The sequence below is a fragment of the Chamaea fasciata genome, unplaced genomic scaffold (assembly GCF_029207755.1).
Source record: "Chamaea fasciata isolate MVZ Bird 193981 ecotype frontalis unplaced genomic scaffold, bChaFas1.0.hap1 SCAF_4, whole genome shotgun sequence".
Lineage (NCBI taxonomy): Eukaryota > Metazoa > Chordata > Aves > Passeriformes > Sylviidae > Chamaea > Chamaea fasciata.
In genome coordinates this window covers 51,095,421-51,114,038 of record NW_027094089.1, presented here as the reverse complement: position 1 = coordinate 51,114,038, position 18,618 = coordinate 51,095,421, and the positions used below count along the sequence as shown (strand labels likewise).

At 40.8% G+C, this 18,618-nt stretch overlaps 1 protein-coding gene across 1 annotated transcript in view; it reads right to left on the bottom strand.

The window, feature by feature from the left end:
* Nucleotides 1-5,943: 5,943 nt before the first annotated feature.
* SHB (SH2 domain containing adaptor protein B) overlaps nucleotides 5,944-18,618 on the bottom strand; it is a 90,682-nt gene continuing 78,007 nt past the window's right edge. Inside the window, exon 6 of the mRNA XM_066181529.1 lies at nucleotides 5,944-6,030. Coding sequence (XP_066037626.1) covers nucleotides 5,985-6,030 — 46 coding nt within the window. The 3' untranslated portion in view covers nucleotides 5,944-5,984. The remainder of the gene's footprint in view (nucleotides 6,031-18,618) is intronic.

The window sequence follows — 18,618 nt, the reverse complement described above, 5'->3', positions numbered from 1 at the left end:
AGGAGGAGGAGGAAGTCTCCCCGCCTGCTTCCTCTCTTCCTGCCTCCCTCCTTCCCTCCCTGCCTCTAGCCCCAGCGGCCTCCCCAAGGCCTCTCGCCGCTCGCAGCAGCGCTGCCGCAGGGCGTGACGGCCCGCGGGGCGCGCACAGGCGCGGCCGCCCCGCACTGCGGCAGTGCCCCCTCGGGACAGCGGGCGCGGGGTCCGCGCCGGGACCTCCGACGGGCCGCAGCCCGCCCCGAGCAACCCCGGCGCGCAGAGCCCGGAACCATCCTCGCCCTGTCCCGCGTTCCGTCTCCGGACGCAGGCCCTTCGCCCTCACTGTTAGGCTCCGCGCCCCCCAAGTCGGCACGGCGCTTCGGAGACGGGGGCGACGGCCCGGGAGCAGAGGGCAAAGGTCGCGATCGACGGGCGAGCAGCTGGCCCAAACAGGCACGTGTAGGCAGCGGGGACCGCCCCATCCAGGCATCAGCGGGGGGCGGTGGGTACCGATCACTCTCAGGGACACACCACTCCTGTCGGTTTATGCAAAAAAGTCAAGGATGTCGGTAAAGGGATAGGTTGAGGACAGGGACGTCCTTAAACTGTCACGGTGACGCTGTTTTCGTCAGATGAACAACATTCTAGCAAATCCGTTGGCGTGAGAAGACACCAGGATGGCAGCTAAGAGTTTCTCTGATAGGGAGGGAAATGCCTCTGTGCGTGCATCCATGCGTCTCTGCGATGCAGGGAAACAACTGCGTGTGCAGAGCGAGCCCAGCGGGTTTGGTTCTCAGGAAGAGTGGAATAGTGGGAAAAATGACACATGCATTAACAAAGAAAATTCACAGCGAAATTTACTACCTAGAGGGGTGCACTTGCTGTCTTCGGTGGAACATCAGGAATTCTCTGAGATCTAAATGTGCAGACAGAGAATTTGTTTAATTTTGCACATCACAGCAGTGCTGCCTTCTCCTGTGCAATGCTGTGGGTGGGAAATGTTTCCACAAATCCTGCATTTGCCAGCATTTCCCCACCGTGCTAGTCTTTTCTCTCACTCCATGTCATTTGGTTGAGGTTTTCATCTAGCGTGGGAGTAGGTGACCATGACTCTTCAGAGGATTAACAGCTCTGGGGTTTGTAGCAGACTATTGATGTGATTCTTGTGTCCCAACAATTTTTTAAGGTCATTCAAAACTTTTCTTGATTTGTTTGCTAAGCTTCATGGAGTGTTTCATGTCTCCAGCTCTGAAATCGGAAACAACTTCAACAGCTCCTATCTCCTAATTCTGTGAAACTTCAGGATCTGAAGTACTTTTCTGTCACATCTTCCACTTCAGCTTTCTGAGATGTGTGCACTTCTTTCAGATTGCTGCTCTCTGGCATGCACATGCAGCCTGCATGAAGCTCTTGGCAGTTCACAGCTGGCAGAGAGTGATGAACAGAGTGACTATTGCTTTTGTGGTGATTCATTTTCACTCATTTCCTGGGGGAAGTTGCTTTAAAACTACTCCTATGTTGAAGGTAATACTTAAAAGTGTGTTGTGGCACAGACTTCCTTTTTGGCTCCAAAATTGGCAGATTTGAATACTAATTATACACTACAGTAAAAGGTGTGAAAATAGCACCAGCCCTTCAGCTAAGACAATCTTTCTAATCTTTTTATATGTGGATTGTCTTCCAGAAATCAGCAAAGAAAATGTATTTCTGCAGTATGAAGTTAATTCAACTGTTATTCTAACACACACTCCAGGAGGCTGTCTGGAAGTTCAGGAACACTGTTTCTGTGCAATTTGGAGCAGGAGTCTTGCAGACATAACCTGACAGTTGTGGTACACTGCACCTTTTTTTTTTTTTTTTTTCTTTTGTGGAGCTTTGGTGTTCCATTTTCCTGTTAGTTCTAAATTTAAATAAAGCCTTTTCAAGATAACATCATTGCAAAAGCTACATCCAGATTTTTTTTCCTAGAGTCATTTTACTCAAGTATGATAAGAGATACCACCTTTAGTCTAATGCCCTATTAGGGTAAGTGCCACATTTGGAAAACAGGCAAGCTTTTAGCCATGTACAAAAAGCCTTCAGATCTGCTTAAGGTCTTCAGGTACTTAAAGACTAGGTTTTGTCTAAGGTTAAAAACAACTGTTAACTCATTTTTCTAAAAAAAAAATGTACTGATGGCTCTCCATTACACTCTTTGGTAGTTTATATCAAACAGATAAAGGGAAAAGTTATAAAAAGCTTTTTTTGTCTTCATTTGTTGTGATTTTTTTTTGTTTTAAAGTTTACAAACTTGCAATGCTGCCTAAGAAACAGTACTAAATTGGAGTCTAGGTTTCCAAACCTTTCCCGGTGGTCTGGAAGAATCAGTTACATGTATGATTTTCAAGGTTCTTTCTGTAATACAATGTTGAAAACTCGGATTAGATATATTGTTTCACTAAAAATTGAGGAAGTTAAACATCCACTCTGCGCAGAGCATCTCTAAAAAGCTGATCGCCTCTGAAGTGATGTTTAAGACTTCGCATAAACCAGACTTTGCATTGGGATGATTTCTACCATGAATACTTCATTACCTCTGTTTTGTTTCTGTTGGTGCTGCTGAAGTCCCTGATGATTAGAAAAATAAAATTACTGCAAGTAAGGCTGGCAAAATTGAAAAAACTGGAAAAAATTGTGGACCTTGAAAACTGGTATGATACCTGACCCATGGAATGCCTCAAAGACATTGGGGAGTATTCATGTAAAGAGGTGAGACAATCTGTAACCCAGGTGAAGTGCCCACGCAGCAGTGCCCACAGCATGGGTAACAGCAACAGCTGGAAACCACTGTGCAGCAGGAACACTATGGTCTAATCACTGTCACTGAGATGTGGAGGGACAAAATGTGTGGCTGGAGCACTGCATCAGTGGCTGTAAACTGTTCAGAGGGAGCAGGCAAGGATGAACTTGCCTGATGATGAGCTACATGAAAATGGATGAACTACAGAGAGCTGCCATGGAAAACCAGCAGTGAACAGGTAAAACGGGTAAAATTTATAGGTAAAAACTGGGGTCAAGCCAACAAGGGAAACCTCATGGCTGATATTTACTGCAGGCCACCAGATCTAAGGGAGGATGTTAATGAAGTGTTTTTACTTCAGCTACATGAATATTCACATTCCAGGCTCTGATCCTATGGGGGCTTCAACCACTCTGACATCTGCTGGGAAGCAGCACAGCAAGATGTAAGGAGGCCAAGAGACTCCTGTAATACATTGAACTCTTAATCCAGGTGATATGCATCCCAACCAGAGAAGAAACTTTACCACAATAATAAGAATAATAAGAAGGACTTCTGCAGGGGTGTTGTCAGAAAAGGGGACCAAAGAAAATGTAAAGTCCCAATAAATAAGACAGGATAACTGGTCTAATACAGAAAAGGCTGAGGCACTCAACATTATTTTTGGCCTCAGTTTTCAGTGGTAAGCTCTCTTCCCACATTTCTCAACTCCCTTGTACCTAATCTAAATTAATCCTTCTTTGGTTTAGAGTAACTCTTCTCCAATAAGTTTTGATTTGTATGGAAAAAATATGCAACTGAAAGGAGTATGATAAGTACAATGTGGAAGGGACAGTGCAGGCAAAAGAATAGGTGGTTTCATCATACATTATCAGTGGCAGGATGTTTCTTATCCTTTCAGTAGCTGCTCTGGATTAAGCCTGATAGTCAGGCTCTTTGTAGATGACAAGATTTTTGCCCTGTGGTGGCACAAGTTTTCTACAAGAAACCCGGGTGAAACAGCTTCAGTCATTCTAAATTTCTTATACTCTTGACTTCAGATATATTGAAATGCCCATCAAAAAGGGATGTTGTGAAGTTCTTCCATGTTACAGTGGAGAATATGACATTGTTTGTAGTAGATAATGCAGCTTTATCCCACACTGTAAAACACCATGCATGCATCCCTCTGTTTCTGAACGAGTAGCAGAAAAATGGACTGGCTTTTTCAAATCCCTCTGAGACATGGTGGCTAATATTTAAACCCAATATGAAGTTGCATGATTGTCATAGCTACCAAGTAACAGTGGAAGAGTATAGCTGGGCTGAGTGGAACACCAAACTGAAGAAAAGTAGACCTGCTACTGCAGATTTAAAAGCTAACCTTTAGACAGTTAAACTCCTGGACTGTGTTATTGCCTCAGATTATAGCTGGCGTGTATTCAAGGGGCAGTCACAGGTGGTCTCATGGGGAAAGTGGGAAAAGGTGCACCAAATCCTTTGACTGACTGTTTGCCTCATGCTAATACATCCCTAGCTGTCAATCTGTTGCAAACAGCTGCTCCTTTATCCCATAGTAATCTAGTTGATATTTCACATTGCAAGTTACCTTCTAATGCTGTCTATCCTGTGGATTGATGAAAGAATTAGATAATTAAATTCATAGGATTTTGAATTGATATTGATAGAAGGACTGATATATTAATATTATCATAATTGATAAAAGAATTAGAGGAGTGGGGAATTGTTATCAAGTCTCATTCTCCCTGTGTAGCTGCTGGTCAAAAAATCTCATGGCACATGGTGACTGCCAGTAGATTACAGAGCCTTGAGCAGTGTCCCTGAACCACTCACTGCAGCTGTTCCCAGGAAAAGTGATATAGTTAATATTCTTAATGAATAAGATGCGTATACTGAGCAACACCTGTAGTATACTTAAAATATCTTGGTGTGGTATTCAGGAAATCAGGAGAGGATTCAACACCTATCACTCAAAAAACAGAGTCACTTTGCTGGACTTTAAAGAGAAAGAAGTAAGGGAAACTGTGAGAATGAAACTAGTCATTACTGAGGCTTGGATACAATCCAAGACTTAAGTCTTCTTTCTCCTCCACTAGGAACTCATAAATGAATAAGTGAAAGCTGTCATTCAACCTGCATACTACAGAAAGTAACTATTTAGAAAGTATACTAAGTATTCCCTGGTAATACACTGATGATGAGGTGTTATAACTGGAGACAACATCTGAAAAGGTAGGAATCTTCATATATCAGACAATGCTAACCCCTGCATTGAGAAATCTGGTATTCTGTATTGTAAACCCACAAAAATTGGTAAACTGCAGTAACTTGGAGAGTGAGGTCCAAATATCAAAAATCTCACATCAATGCTTACAGAATTCTGGACTTCAACTTGGCTTGTACCCTTAGGACCAAGATGGAACACGGCATACTCTCAAATTGGAGAACTGGAAAAGTGAAAAAACAGATATGAAAAGGCTATTATGTAAAAAAAAACCAAGTGACTATTGCATGATATGTGCTGGAATTTTTTGAATCACACCAGAAACTGAACAAACTACTGGAAAGGATTGTTGTGATACTGTTGTGGGATTCACAGCAGATGCATCTGGCATATTGCATCTTATATCCTATGATCATTGTATTATTGTGTTCTGTTTTATTAGCCTTGTTATTTTTATGCTGGTATATTTTGTGTATTGCTTTTTTCTCCATGTCAAAAAATGTATCACATTTATCACATCAATTGTTAAATGATTAGCTGCCAGTGAGAATACTGTCTCCTTCCAGATGTTGCATTATAGTGTATAAGAAATGTATGTGTAATCAACAGAAGACCTGCAAGGACTACTCTGAAAGCTAGGTTTATAATTGCTTATTCACTGACAGAGGTTCAGAGCCTGGTTAAAAGAAATAATCAGTATTCAGTCTTGAACTGTGACCAATTTTTTTTTTCCCCACAAAATGCCTTTAAATATCATTGTACCTTCCCTAAAGAATTAAAAGGTACAGTAAAGGAGGGAGGAACAAACAGCCATTTGATTCAGAACAGAGGTGTTATCAATCATCGTGGCTGGAGTTTAGTTACAGAGTGAGAAGAGGACATGCTAGAGTAATACACCTTGAGCTAGAGTACTGACAGAACATTAACACTGGTGGTTTTGTTTAGGTAACAGAATTTATTGTCTGCCTTGTTTAATGTTTCACAGGCTTTGTGTCTACTTTCCCATCAAATGCATGCTGAAGTAATTTCTCCTATCCCAGGCTGAAGTTTCCTGGAGAAATAAAACCAGAAATTTAAAAAATAGATTTGAGTGACAGAAACCGTCATTAATGACTGTGTGAGTCTGAGGCACTAAGAGAATTTACAAAATGCCTAATTCAGAATTGACAGGCTCTGGCTCTCAGTGCCTCTGGAAGCTGCATTTCACTCTTAGCATATTTAGCAAGTAGCAGAGAAATTACATTCATCCACCAAAACCGGAAAACACACCTACAGAGGTACTGATTACACTGTGATATTTATCTTCTCACTTAACAGAGCTAAATATTTCACTGATGCACATTCTTTTTTTTTTCTTTTTTTTTTCCTTTGCTTTGACATGGTGCGTCACTTTGGTGAAAAGAAAGGATTCTGCCCACAGAGCAGGAGAACATCTGTCTCTGTTAATGGAGAACCTGTACTGAGTTTCCTTCTTTTCTCCAGTTACACCCCAACAAGTGAATTAGCATTTCCGTGTGAATGTCCCTGCATACAGAGAAGCAAATCTAGGATGAGGTGGCAAAGATTGACTAGTGTAGCCTACTAGACTTTGAAGGCTTTGTTACTTACAAACTGCTGGAACTTGTGTGGAGTTCTCAAAGCCAATTCATTTTAGTATATTAATTTAGGTTCAGACTAAGGCTCCTGTTGGTGTTTGGTGAACGTCTATAGTGGGGGGGAGAGGTGTTGGGGTGTGTGCTTAAGCACATGTGACTGTCAATATGTACAGTCTGGATAATCATTTTCCACCCAGAATGAGTGTATGAAAAAACAAGCCTCCTTGTGGATGCAGAAGGAAAAACTCCAGGCAATTCCTGGAGAATCTATTTTTCAAGGAATACAGAAGAAGGAACTAAAAAAGGATTTTGTGGTAAAGTATTGGCTGACATATGAGCAAAGAAGCTGATCATTGATCCTTGTTGTGTTTAGGCGAGTAGGACTTTATGTTACATAAGAATAATGACTGTTTTATTGTACTCTTTGGGGTGAATTAAACATGTTTTATTTAAGTATGAAGAGATCTAATGGAAAGTGCCTTGGACACAGTTCTCCTGTCACTGATGGTTCTCCAAAGAGTCTACAAAGATGCAGCATGAGCTGAATCTGAATGTACACTTCCACTTGTACCCACCAGATGATTGTTGGCATGGAGCACCTCAGCCCAGCATTGGGTGAATTCCCCAGGACCAGCTCTGTCAACCAAAGTCGCCCCTGACCACTTCAATTACATGATCCTGCGAGATAACACTGAGGCATTTCTTTCCTCATCAGCAAGGGAATCTTCGCTCCTTTATATGGTGGTTGCTCTGTTTTTGGCATTCCTTCCAGTCAGTTTAACCAGTTTGGCAGTTAAGTTTTCTTGTGAACTACACCAGGTAATTCCTCTGTCACAAATTGCCATTGCTCAGCCATTTCCATTTGACTTTCTCCTTCATGATAAAAAGTCCTTTTGGTTTGATCAGGGGAAATCCTCCACATGGCCACAGACTGGCTGTTTGAGACTAAGGTTATGTAAGTGTTGTACAGATGCAACCATGTGGTATGTACACAGTTCTGTGGGGTAGTAGAATATATTGTCTGCTATGACTTTCAGATGGATGAGACAGAAAGACCCCTCAGGTGCGTTCAGTTAACAGTTGAGCAGTGAATTGTACAATAGGTTGTGTGCTGAGTCTCACACAACTTCTTAATGGTTCTCCTCTCTGTGGACAACCCTGTTTCTTCTGTAAAATCATGTCCAGAGCAAGGTGCTGCTTATAGCTTGATTAAAGGAGGCCGAACAAGGCTCTAAAAGGAGAACCCTCACTGGATGACATGCTTGAGATATAAAGAATATTTTAATTTCTCTTTGACTAAGATGCCTTTCCCTCCTGATCATTACAACCCTGTCATATCTCACAATAGTAGATTTTCTGGATGAGTTTGGCCAAACAAATGCCTTTTTGCCTGAGACAGCTGGAATTACTGTCAGTATGTTACTGGTCTGCTCTTCCACTGAGCCCGTTCAAAGCCATTCTGCTGACCAGATGAAAGGGACACACTGGAGGAGCACAACTCCTTGATTAGTACATCAAACAAAATGTAATTTGTGACTATCAGCATGGCTTATGAGTAACATAATATGATAGTGGCTGGTGCTGAAACAGATTGAACAGCTCACGCCCCTCCGATGTTTGTTAGAAGATGTTTGTTTGCTGGTGTTTGATTTGCAGCAGCCTGGAGTGACAGATGGTGCAGGGCAAGGTACTGCTGTAATAGATCCCAGAAAACAGATAGGTCATGAATCTGCATGCAGCAGAATTGGGAGCATGCAAGTTTCTGAGACGGTTTTGAGACAGAACACACAGAGTATCCAGACAGTGAGGAACTAATACTCCCAAGCAAGAGTTTTCACTTGCATATCAATAAGAATACAAATCTTCAAAAATCTCCAAAGGTCAGTTTCCTGTTCTAATGGTCAATAAAACATCAAAAGAGAGTCCAGAATCACTGCATCAGGAACATTTTTTCACAAAGATGAAAGAACCTTGCTGAAATCAGAGACATTGAAAGGTGGCTGTGAGAATTCACGCGGGGAGGAGAGCTCAGTTGGTGTTCCACCTTTGTCATGCCAAGAAAGGCATCAGACTCACTCAGTGCTTGCTATAGTGTCTGCCTCTCACATCATCGTGTCCAGGAGACAGAAAAGAAAACACAACTGTTGTGGTCCTCAGTTAACTGTGTTGGGAAAGTGTGGGTGCTTGAATCAATTAAAATTCCTACAGAAAAGTGCTCATCCCATAAACATCTGACTGGCCAAGTCATCACGATGTATTAGTGCAAATTACCTCACTTCAGGCTCCAGGTAGGTCTGACAGCAGCTCTCTGCAGTGAGAAGGGCCGTGGGGATATGTAGAGCAATAGACAGGACAGAGAGACAGATCATCCCAGTGTGCAGTGGGAGGAGGTGGAAGAAGGGATGAGGTCACCCACAGGTATGATTCTGACCTTTTGGTTTGTGACATAAAGCCAAAAGATTCCTGAACATAAGCCTGTCTTTGAAATCAGTCCTTACTGATCTGGGACCAAAGAACCTCGGTCTTTTGTACTGGGCACTTCATAGAGACCGCCATGGGATCCATGAGGTGCACAAACCCTTGTGAGGGTTTTCCACTGAATTAAGGCATGGCCTTTGCAAGAAGGCAGAGCAATAACTGGTGAGTGCCTGAGCCCCAATCTTGCCAGGCTCAGGATCACCACTATGATTCCCGTGTTTGAAACTTGGGTGAAAATCTAGCATCAACTGGAATGGGACCAGCAGCATCAGCATTTCATTCCCTGTGTCTGACATACAGCTGAAAGACCTTGACTCTGAGTCTAGGGAAAAACAAGGTCCTAAAACTCCCTCTGACTATAGATATGTGCAAGGATTCTAGCTGGAAGGTCAGGATGATGGTGCCCAAGATGGCATAAGAACTCTGTTGCCCAGCTATGAGGTACAGCTAAGGCCCCCAGATCAAAAGTAGCATATACCTGGTAACATTTTCCGTTCTGCAAGCCTCACTGTACCTCACTGCCTGTAGAGAAGATGCAAATGTCAGGAGCTTGATACTGGAACAAATCCAGAATCAATTCAGACAGTGCTGCAGGAAGAGAAATTTTAGGAAATCCTCTTCAGTTGGATTGAATAAGCCATACTCTGAAACTACTGCTGTGTTGGCCATGTCGTCTGCAGGTCAAGAAACTATGATACTTCATGTTATGTCCCAGCTGTTTCTAGTCTGTACCCCCACTCTCCACCCCAGTTCTCCCCTCCTACAATTCAGGAAGATGTATAACACAAAGGACTATGAAGCCCTGAGGTATTGTGGTACAACATTATTGCACAAAACAAATCTCTCTCCTATTTGACCCCAGCAAGTCAACTAGATTCCACTACTGTGTATTTTTCATCTCTGATCTTACCTCATTTCTGATGCTATGTGAAGACCTTGTTCTCAGTGAGAGACTTGAGGACCTGTGCAGCTTTACCAAATGGAGCTCTCTGTAGCAACTTAAAAATGTACAGGGACTTCCTCTGGGTTGCAGGAAATACTAGGGAATTATTTGATTTGCAGCAGAAAAACTGAAAAAGTGGCAGGAGATGTTAAGGCTAGATGGCACAAAGAATGAACTACCACATTTTTAACAGGTGATATTCAGTTTTTGAACTTGCTTCCAAAAAATCTAGTGGTTTCTTTTGAAGACTCCAAAATCATATGAGATTGTTTTCCTGAGAAAATTGTGAGACAAGCACTAGTCTAAAGGTCCAATACTGATGCCACTTGAAGCCAAAGATGAAGACAGAACAGAGGTCTACAGTGGCTACCTCTGGTATGTAAATCTCCAATGTGTTCACTAACTAATGGTGGTTAATTGATTGTGTTGACAAGCAGTAGCTGAGGGACAGTCGTAGGTGTTTGTTCCTCTATATTTGCTTCTCTGATTAAACCTGCAGAGCCTTCTAGCATTATGCATATGACCACAGGAAGTCCTGGCCCTTTTCTTGAAAGAACTGCACAACAATCCTCCAGTAATGGGGTATACTCCTGTTGTGTGTATACATGGATATGGAAATATATATATGCATTTACTTGTACATGTGTACACAAATACACCCAGAGGCATATAAGGATGAAACAAAGGATATGTAGAAACTTCATAATCTCTGAAAGCTCCTCTGTAAATAAGTTGTTGATCCCTCTTTTGTTAAAAAAATATCCAAAAACACTTTAGCCAAGAAGTAATCGTGACTATTGCTAACTGGGACATAAATCCCACTCTGCTTATTGCTGCTTCTTATCACTAAAAATGGCCCAAGCAGATGACTGCTGCTCTCTGCAAAATGCAAATTCCAAATCTACACTGCTGGCTATAGCTTAATGCTAGGAACTCTAATGTTTTCCATGCTTTCAGCACATAGAACAATGTCAGCCATGTGAGTGACTACTGTTACAGTCTTCATTTTGAAGATGTGGGCTGATTAATGCAGTGAAAGCTGCTTTCTCCCCCTCCTTCTCCTGTCCTCTGTTCAGGCCAAGCAAGATCAAATTCTGATTTACTGATGAGAAACTGGAAGTCATTGGACAACCCTCCTCACATGACAAGTTTATTAGTGTTCCAAACATCAGAAGCAGGACTGCATTTTATTTGATTAAACATTAGAGGAGCAAAAAAGTCCAAAAAGCTGGAAAAGATTAATGAAGGAAATTTTAATTGATGTTTTGTGTGTTGGTGATGATTATAGGTGAAAGAAGCATGATGGAGCCCTATTTGCCTGGAGCCTGTTAAGAGGAAGTGGTGAATGAATACTTTGGTTTTCTTTGTTTGCCTGTGCAGTCTTTGCTTTACCAATTAAATTGTTTTTATCACAACACCTGATTTTTCTGCTTTTAAGCCTTCTGATTGTCTTCCCCATCCCACTGGATGGGAGTGGTTATGTGGGGTTTAGCTGCCTGCTGGGGTTAGTCCATCACAATCTGCCAGCAGTAAGATCCTGCCCTGGTTTCTGAGGTGGAGTGCTTTCAAACAAAGCAAAAGAGCCATAAGGCATGGATACATGCTCTCTTTTTTTACACTTTTTCTTTCTTTCTTTCTTTTTCTTTTCTTTTTTTTTTTTTTTTTTCCTTATGTTGCTAATTTTAACTTTTAGTGCAGCCCTGTAATTTCTGAACAGAAACTGTGGCTGTTGTCTGCAGACACTTGTGGAACTATGGTGACATTCTGGCAAACCACTGGTTCCAGATTATTCAAGCAACTTCAAAGGTGTTTTCCTGGGTAAAAACACAGGTCCAGACTACAAGGTAGAATCTTCTCTCACTTCTTCTGGTGAACAATGGCACACACTCTCACATCTTCTTCATCAGCATTATTAGTTCAATTCCTTCACATGTGCAGGGGATCCTGAAACTAGGCCTTGTGGCACAATGATCTGTTGAGCCTTGAGGCTCAGTGTAAGTGTTAAATAAATAATTGCACAAGTAGCGTCATGTACCTAGTGGGATTACTTTCTCAGGATTGACCAAGAAGGAGCTTTATAGGCCTGCCTACCTTTATGAAAAATAAAAGATATAGCTGGAAATACTTAAATGCTTGCATGATTCAGGCATCAAAGTCCTGTTCAGACATATTAAGGTCCAGATCTTTAATGGCTGTCATATGCCTAGCTGAGATTTGAGCACTGATTGTGCCAAGCAGGAGTTCATCACACTGGTAGATGAATGAACAGTATTAAAATTATCTCCTTCAGGAATCTCACAAGACTTTGTGAAACTGGCATTTTCAAAGTTAAAAAAAAAAAAAAAAAAAAAAAGTTACTTTCTTCTACTTCTTTTCATGGTTATCTATTAGTTATCAGTATTTTTAAAATCTATATAGAACATCCATTCAGCAAAACACATGAATCTCCAGAAATCATGCTTTAAGGAGCTCTAACAAATGGAATTAATACTGTTAAATAAATATTTAATGCCTTTAAACACATTGAAAATTCAAGGCATGATTAAACGATTAATGACAAAATTCTGCAAAAAATGAGCAGTGCTAAAATTTAGGAATTGGTCTTTGCTAGCCTCAGCATTATCATGGAATCATAGAATAGCATGGGTTGGAAGGGACTTTAAAGATCATCTAGTTCCAACCCTGTTCACTCTGGGCAGCAATGCCACCCGCTAGATTAGGGTGCTCAGGGCCACATTTCAACCTGACCTTGGGATGGGGCATCCACAGCTTTTCTGGGCAATGTGTTCCAGTACCACGCTACCCTCTGAATAAAGAACTCCTTCCTACCATCTCATCTAAATTTACACACACACATGCTTTTTTTTATTTTAAATTATTTTTAAAGTTTGAAACCATTTCCTCTTGTTCTATCACTATCTACCCATCTAAGCTGCTATTAGAAGTGTGGTCTGCCCACCACTGGCCGTTCCTTTGGCCCTGTACAGAAGTACATTGCAGGCCTGCCTGTCGCTATGAGATGAGGGTTTTTCTCACAGACTATCAACCTTCTTCATCTTATATGATGGACCTGCTCTGGGTGTGAAGAGTGGATTCCCCACCCCCCTACCCTTAAAAAAAAAGTTTATGACAACATGTTTATCAGTTTTTACCATTGTTACATAAGACCTCAACTCTCCTGTTAAAAATATCAACTACACAATGCAAAACATCTGCATTGTCTTAATCGGCAGAGATACTTTTACACTTTCAATGAACAGAAAATATCTTTGCGGCAAAAAAAAATAGTGACATTTATATGTAGCTGCTCAGCTGGCACTGGAAGCTGTGTAGAACATCTTGCATTTCCTCGCCATCACCTACACACTCCTTAATGAGTTTGATTATGCTGGTACAATTTTCCTTGGTACTAGGTACCACCTTTTCCCTGTTTCTTTCTGTTTCTGGATTCTGATTTTTTGTTTTTTTAATACCTGGTGTTGATTACAGAACAACACTGTGCGGGCCTTCTGCATACAAAAAACTCTTGTGGGAGCTGTACTTTTCCTTACATGGGAGTCCAGAGATCAATTCATGAAACGATACTAAATGTGAGGCTTAATCAGAAATATTACTGAGCAGGAACACACCTTCCATATAGAAGTATGTAAAGCTATTATATACTTTCCTCTACAGTGGTCAGACTTTACCTAAACCCATTAAACCTTTATGGCTACATTTTCTTCAGCAATAGAGTAGAAATGCCTTAGACTTAGATTACACCTTAAAGGAGGCTTTTGAAGCCACCGTGTTATTTGGATGCTGCAGTAATAGAAATGAAGATCCTCAGTGCATGGCAGTTCACAACTCCTTGCAGTTTAAGATAAACAAAACCAATCAGCAAACCAAAGACTGGAATAAACCACAAACCTTTCTACAAGCTGTGCTTGGTAAGCTGAAAATTTGCTTCAAGCAACAAATAGTTGTGGATTGCCACTGTTAGACAAGAGATCAGTTCTTAAAAGATATATTTCCAAAACTGGTCTGTGACTTGGATGTAGTACCACCGAATGCAACAGTAAGTGGCAAAGAGATGAGAGGAGCTTACTGGTGAAGCAGTATTTTATCTGACCCTCACACTGACTATAAGGTAGATTCTTTAATAATAGCTACAGTATTTCTACTAACAGCATTCAGGGGGAAAATGGGATATCTGACTCAAATTTTAAACAGTTGGTAATTTCGTTAGCGTATTGAAATATTTCCCTATCAATAGCTATATGGCAATATTTTCACAGAAATGTCTCAGCGTAAGAGAAAACTGCAACAAATTCTTTCACAAACTAGGCATACAGCAACATTCCTAGATCATTGAAAATGTAGCTTCAGCACAATATGATTCATCCTGAGATTCTTAAAGCAAAAGAAGTGAAAATGCATAGCTATTCATATGAACTAATTGCCACTGCTCTTTTGTTCCCACTGCCAATATGCTGTTTAAAATGAGATGTGAACACAGTAGTCAGCCAGATGACGGAAAGTCTGGTTCGTTTTTAAAAAGATACAAGATCTACAGTATCCACACTGACATTATAGACCTGAGTAAGCCATGTGCCAACTGTACAAGCTTGAAAGTTAGCAGTTTTCACTCCCATGGCTGGTGTTTGCCTTGACAGAATAATGGTTTGATATTTTTTACTCCCAACCTGGGGGCTTACCACCTTGCTAGACTACATTCCTATCTTGCCGTACAGAAGAAGAGATGCAGAACACTTTCTTCTGGCAGCAACTGCACTGTGCTCCATACATGGGAGACAACTGAAGCCTGGAAACCATGGGTTTAAAAGGAGGCATAGACACAGTATGTGTCACAAACACCTCTGAGCAGCTCCAGTGTCACAGTCAGGACTGGTATCTGCTCACAACGCTGGAGCAGATGCTGTCACATTCTGGCAGTGGAGACTTTGCAGGAAATCATGCAGACTGCCCTGAACACTGGATTGATAACTGACTCTGCATGGTGCAGAGGCTTCCAGCTTCTCTATAAGTTCTTGGACCCAATGGGATCTTAATGTTGCGTTTCTCAAAAATGTGCCTGCTTCTTCAGAGTGGACCTGATTTTTTTTCATTCGGCCCTGGAATCTCAGGATTTCCTAAAATCACAGAATGGTTTGGGTTGGAAATGCCTTAAAGATTGCCTAGTTCCAACATGCTGGCATGGGCAGGGACACCTCCCAGATCTCTCAAAACTTCGTCCAATTTTGCCTTGGGATGGGGCATCCACAACTTCTCCAGGCAACATTTTCAGTGCCTCACCACCCTCATGGTAAAAATTTCTTCCTCATATATAATTGAAACTCACTATCTCTAAATTTGAAGCCATTTTCCTTTGTCATGTCACTGCCAGCTGTTGTAAAAAGTCCTTCTCCAGCTTTCCTATAGTGCCCTTCTAGGTACTGGAAAATTCTGTAAGATCTCCATGGATACTTCTCTTTTCCAGGCCTAAGAAATGCAATACTCTCAGCCCATTTCCACAGAGAAGGTGCCCTGTCCCTGTGACAATCTTTGTGTCTCTGCTGTTCTCATTCCAACAGGCCTGATTCTTTCTTGTGTTGGGGGTCTTGTGTTGCATGAGTCTAATGGTTGCCTGGCAATTTGCTGCCAGCTAAACTGACCTGTGTTCTTCTGCCCAATAGCTCAGGACCATAAATTCGGATACAGAGTCAGATCTTGTAGGAAGTTAGCTGGGAAACAACTCCAGGGCATATCTTTCAGTCAGGGATTCACGATTCACTCCACCTTCTCTGTGGTGGAGTGGCCACATCACTGAGAGGATTATTCTTTCAGCAAGAAAAGTTAAGGAGATCAGGTATGTTTTCAACTTTGGAAATAACAAGACAACACATAGTTTCAGACCAAGGATTCATTTGTTAGAGAACTTAGTTTTTAGGAAACTGAGTCATTTGCAGATGTTTTCACTCATTACTTGTATTATGTATTTACTTGTAAAAAGCCTGTGCTTTCTAGAAGAGAAGAAATGGTACTCTTTGCAAGCTCTTTCATTATCTGCCTCTTAAAAACACAGATGTCACCACCTATTTGAATGCTTGACTTTTGGAGGAAGAAAGCCTGAAAAAAAAAAAAGATAATCCTCTTTAGGACTGTAGTGCTGGTTTGAACTTTTTCTCATACATTACAGTTTTTGGAAGAGTATGGTTTGGATGTTCAAGAGATGCTACATGTTAAATTAAGTTTTCAGAAACTGGAGAATTTTAGATGTTGCCATTCTTGTGGGAATTTTTGGCGTGCAGGAGCAGGCTGTCTTCAGAGAGTAATGCTGATCAACAGTCACCTTAGCATTTGCTTTTAAATTTGGTCCTTCCAGAGTTATTTTCCACCATTATCTGGACTTCTGTCAACAAGATAGAGTCCATTTTTATAGATGGTTCAGGCTGGACTTAATCCAGGGTATGTCTTTCAGCTGGCCACATTTTCCATTCGGGCATTATTTCAGTATGTCAACCAAAAGAAATTGATTTGACATTTTCATTTTTTTGTGTCATTCTGTTTACCCCTACAGACTGTTTTTACACCTGGGCTTTTTCTCCTTGAGTACAAGTCAGTCAGAGACCCTCCTGTTACATCACAGTAGCTAAAGAAGAAACTGAAATATGTAGTGAAACATACAGTACACATAAGAAGCTTTACCTGTTTGGTCTTGAAGAAACTCTTGTACTAGATCTACATCTCTGAAGAGCAACACAGAAATGTTCCCCAAAATTCAGTTTGGCCAAAACAGCTCCTTCTCGTTTTTGCATGAACTGACATGATTATGTAATTGCAGTAAAACACAGCACTGTTAGTCAACTTGCCTACACCAGGAGTAAGTGTTTTCTCCTGCTCTGAATAAATCTGATTGGTCTATTCACCACTTGCAAAGGAAGCAGCTTTATAGCCTGAGTGAGAGCTATCAGTACTTTTGTTCAAAAAACAAAAGAAGGAGCTACCCTGGTAGTTATTCATGAATCTTGTTCTGCATGTTACACTTGCATAGAAATGAGTGTGATATTAGAGACTGTAAATTACAGGTAGCAAATGAGACTGACTGAGGCTAATTAGAAACATCTGTTTGCATACAGATACCACTTTCTGGCAATGAGCAACAAAAGAAGTAATAAGTTGACTGAGGTTTGGTAGCTGTTTGCCTGCTTGTGGTACTGAATCTCTTTTTTGTGCTCAGGTGCTCATGTTCCAGCTTTGAATAAATACTTAGATTCTCTCTAGTTATAAGAAAACAAAAACAAAAACAAAAAAAACAAAAAACAAACAACAACAACAACAACCCCAAAACAATTGAAAATGGCACAATATTAATGATTTTCCATATTGATATTTAGGATAGATCTGCAAGCTGCACAATCTTTTAGAGGAAACAGGAAATAGTATGAGTCACTTAGAAATGTGAAATACATGTTGTTTAAATCAGCCATAGTCTGGCACAAAACCTGCAGTACAGTTCCTTTTTAAATGTGAGTACCACTGAAAATGATAAGCCAAGTCAATTTTGCAATACTTCTCTGTTTGAATACAGCCATGCAAAGTGTGAAAACCTTCAACCACACAACAGTACTCCAGCCTTCCTCAGATGACTGTCACTTTACATAGAACCTCTTACACATTTCTCCTAGAAAAACAGAATGTTCTCACAAGAGTACTAAATTTTTGTTTCTCCTTTTAGAGTATTGGCTATTAAACGCTACAGACATTCCAGGTGGGATTTCTTTTTCTCTATCTAAATGAACAATCTTTTTTTTTTCCTAGTACTTTTGCAAAAACCTTTTGTTACAGTCAACATGACCAGTCAAATACTGCTGCTGTAGATAACTCTGAGCAGTAAGAAGTTAGAACTTTTGTATTCCATCTTCTGAATGAAAATACCACTGCTTTCATGCATCAAATCCCTCACTTTCACATTTGGAAAGTCCTCAGAAAGGTAACATCCATGTCTCAGATGAGTGATGAAAGTTTCCTATTTCAGATTTCCCCCTATCTTTTCCCTAGGAAAGGAAAATTGGAATTTTACCTTTTTTTTGCCTCTTAATTATAATCTGCTTGTTCAGTCTTGCTAGTTCAGTCTATTCAAAAAGAATAATCAATCTTACAATTGAGAAATTATATTGCTCAGTTCTATTTGTGAGAGTGTGACTGCTGATCGCTGATCTAGTCAAGAGGATATTTACCAGTTACTGCCATGGAAATCAGCATAGATCTGAAAGGAGCACCTAAGGACTATGGCTGTTATTTGATTTTGGAAATTGTTTAGTTTTTTTCCATCATTCCAAATGATGGGAGAAACTGTGATTGCCTCAAGGATGCCAAAAAAATTAAAGTGGAAAAAATGTGAGCAATTCCTTGGTGTCAGCCTTTGCCCTGCACATCCTAGTTCCATTATGGCTTGGGGTGGAAATGTCTGGTAGTTGTCTCTTTGATCTGGCAAGCTGGAGATTTTGCTCCTGAGTGTGAGATTAATTTAGAAACTTCTTGCATAAAAGTCTACCTTCATCCATCCTGCTAGCCTGGTTCTCACTGAGGTTCATGCAAACCCTTTCATGAGTATGAGGAAGGAGATTTCCAATGTGAATCT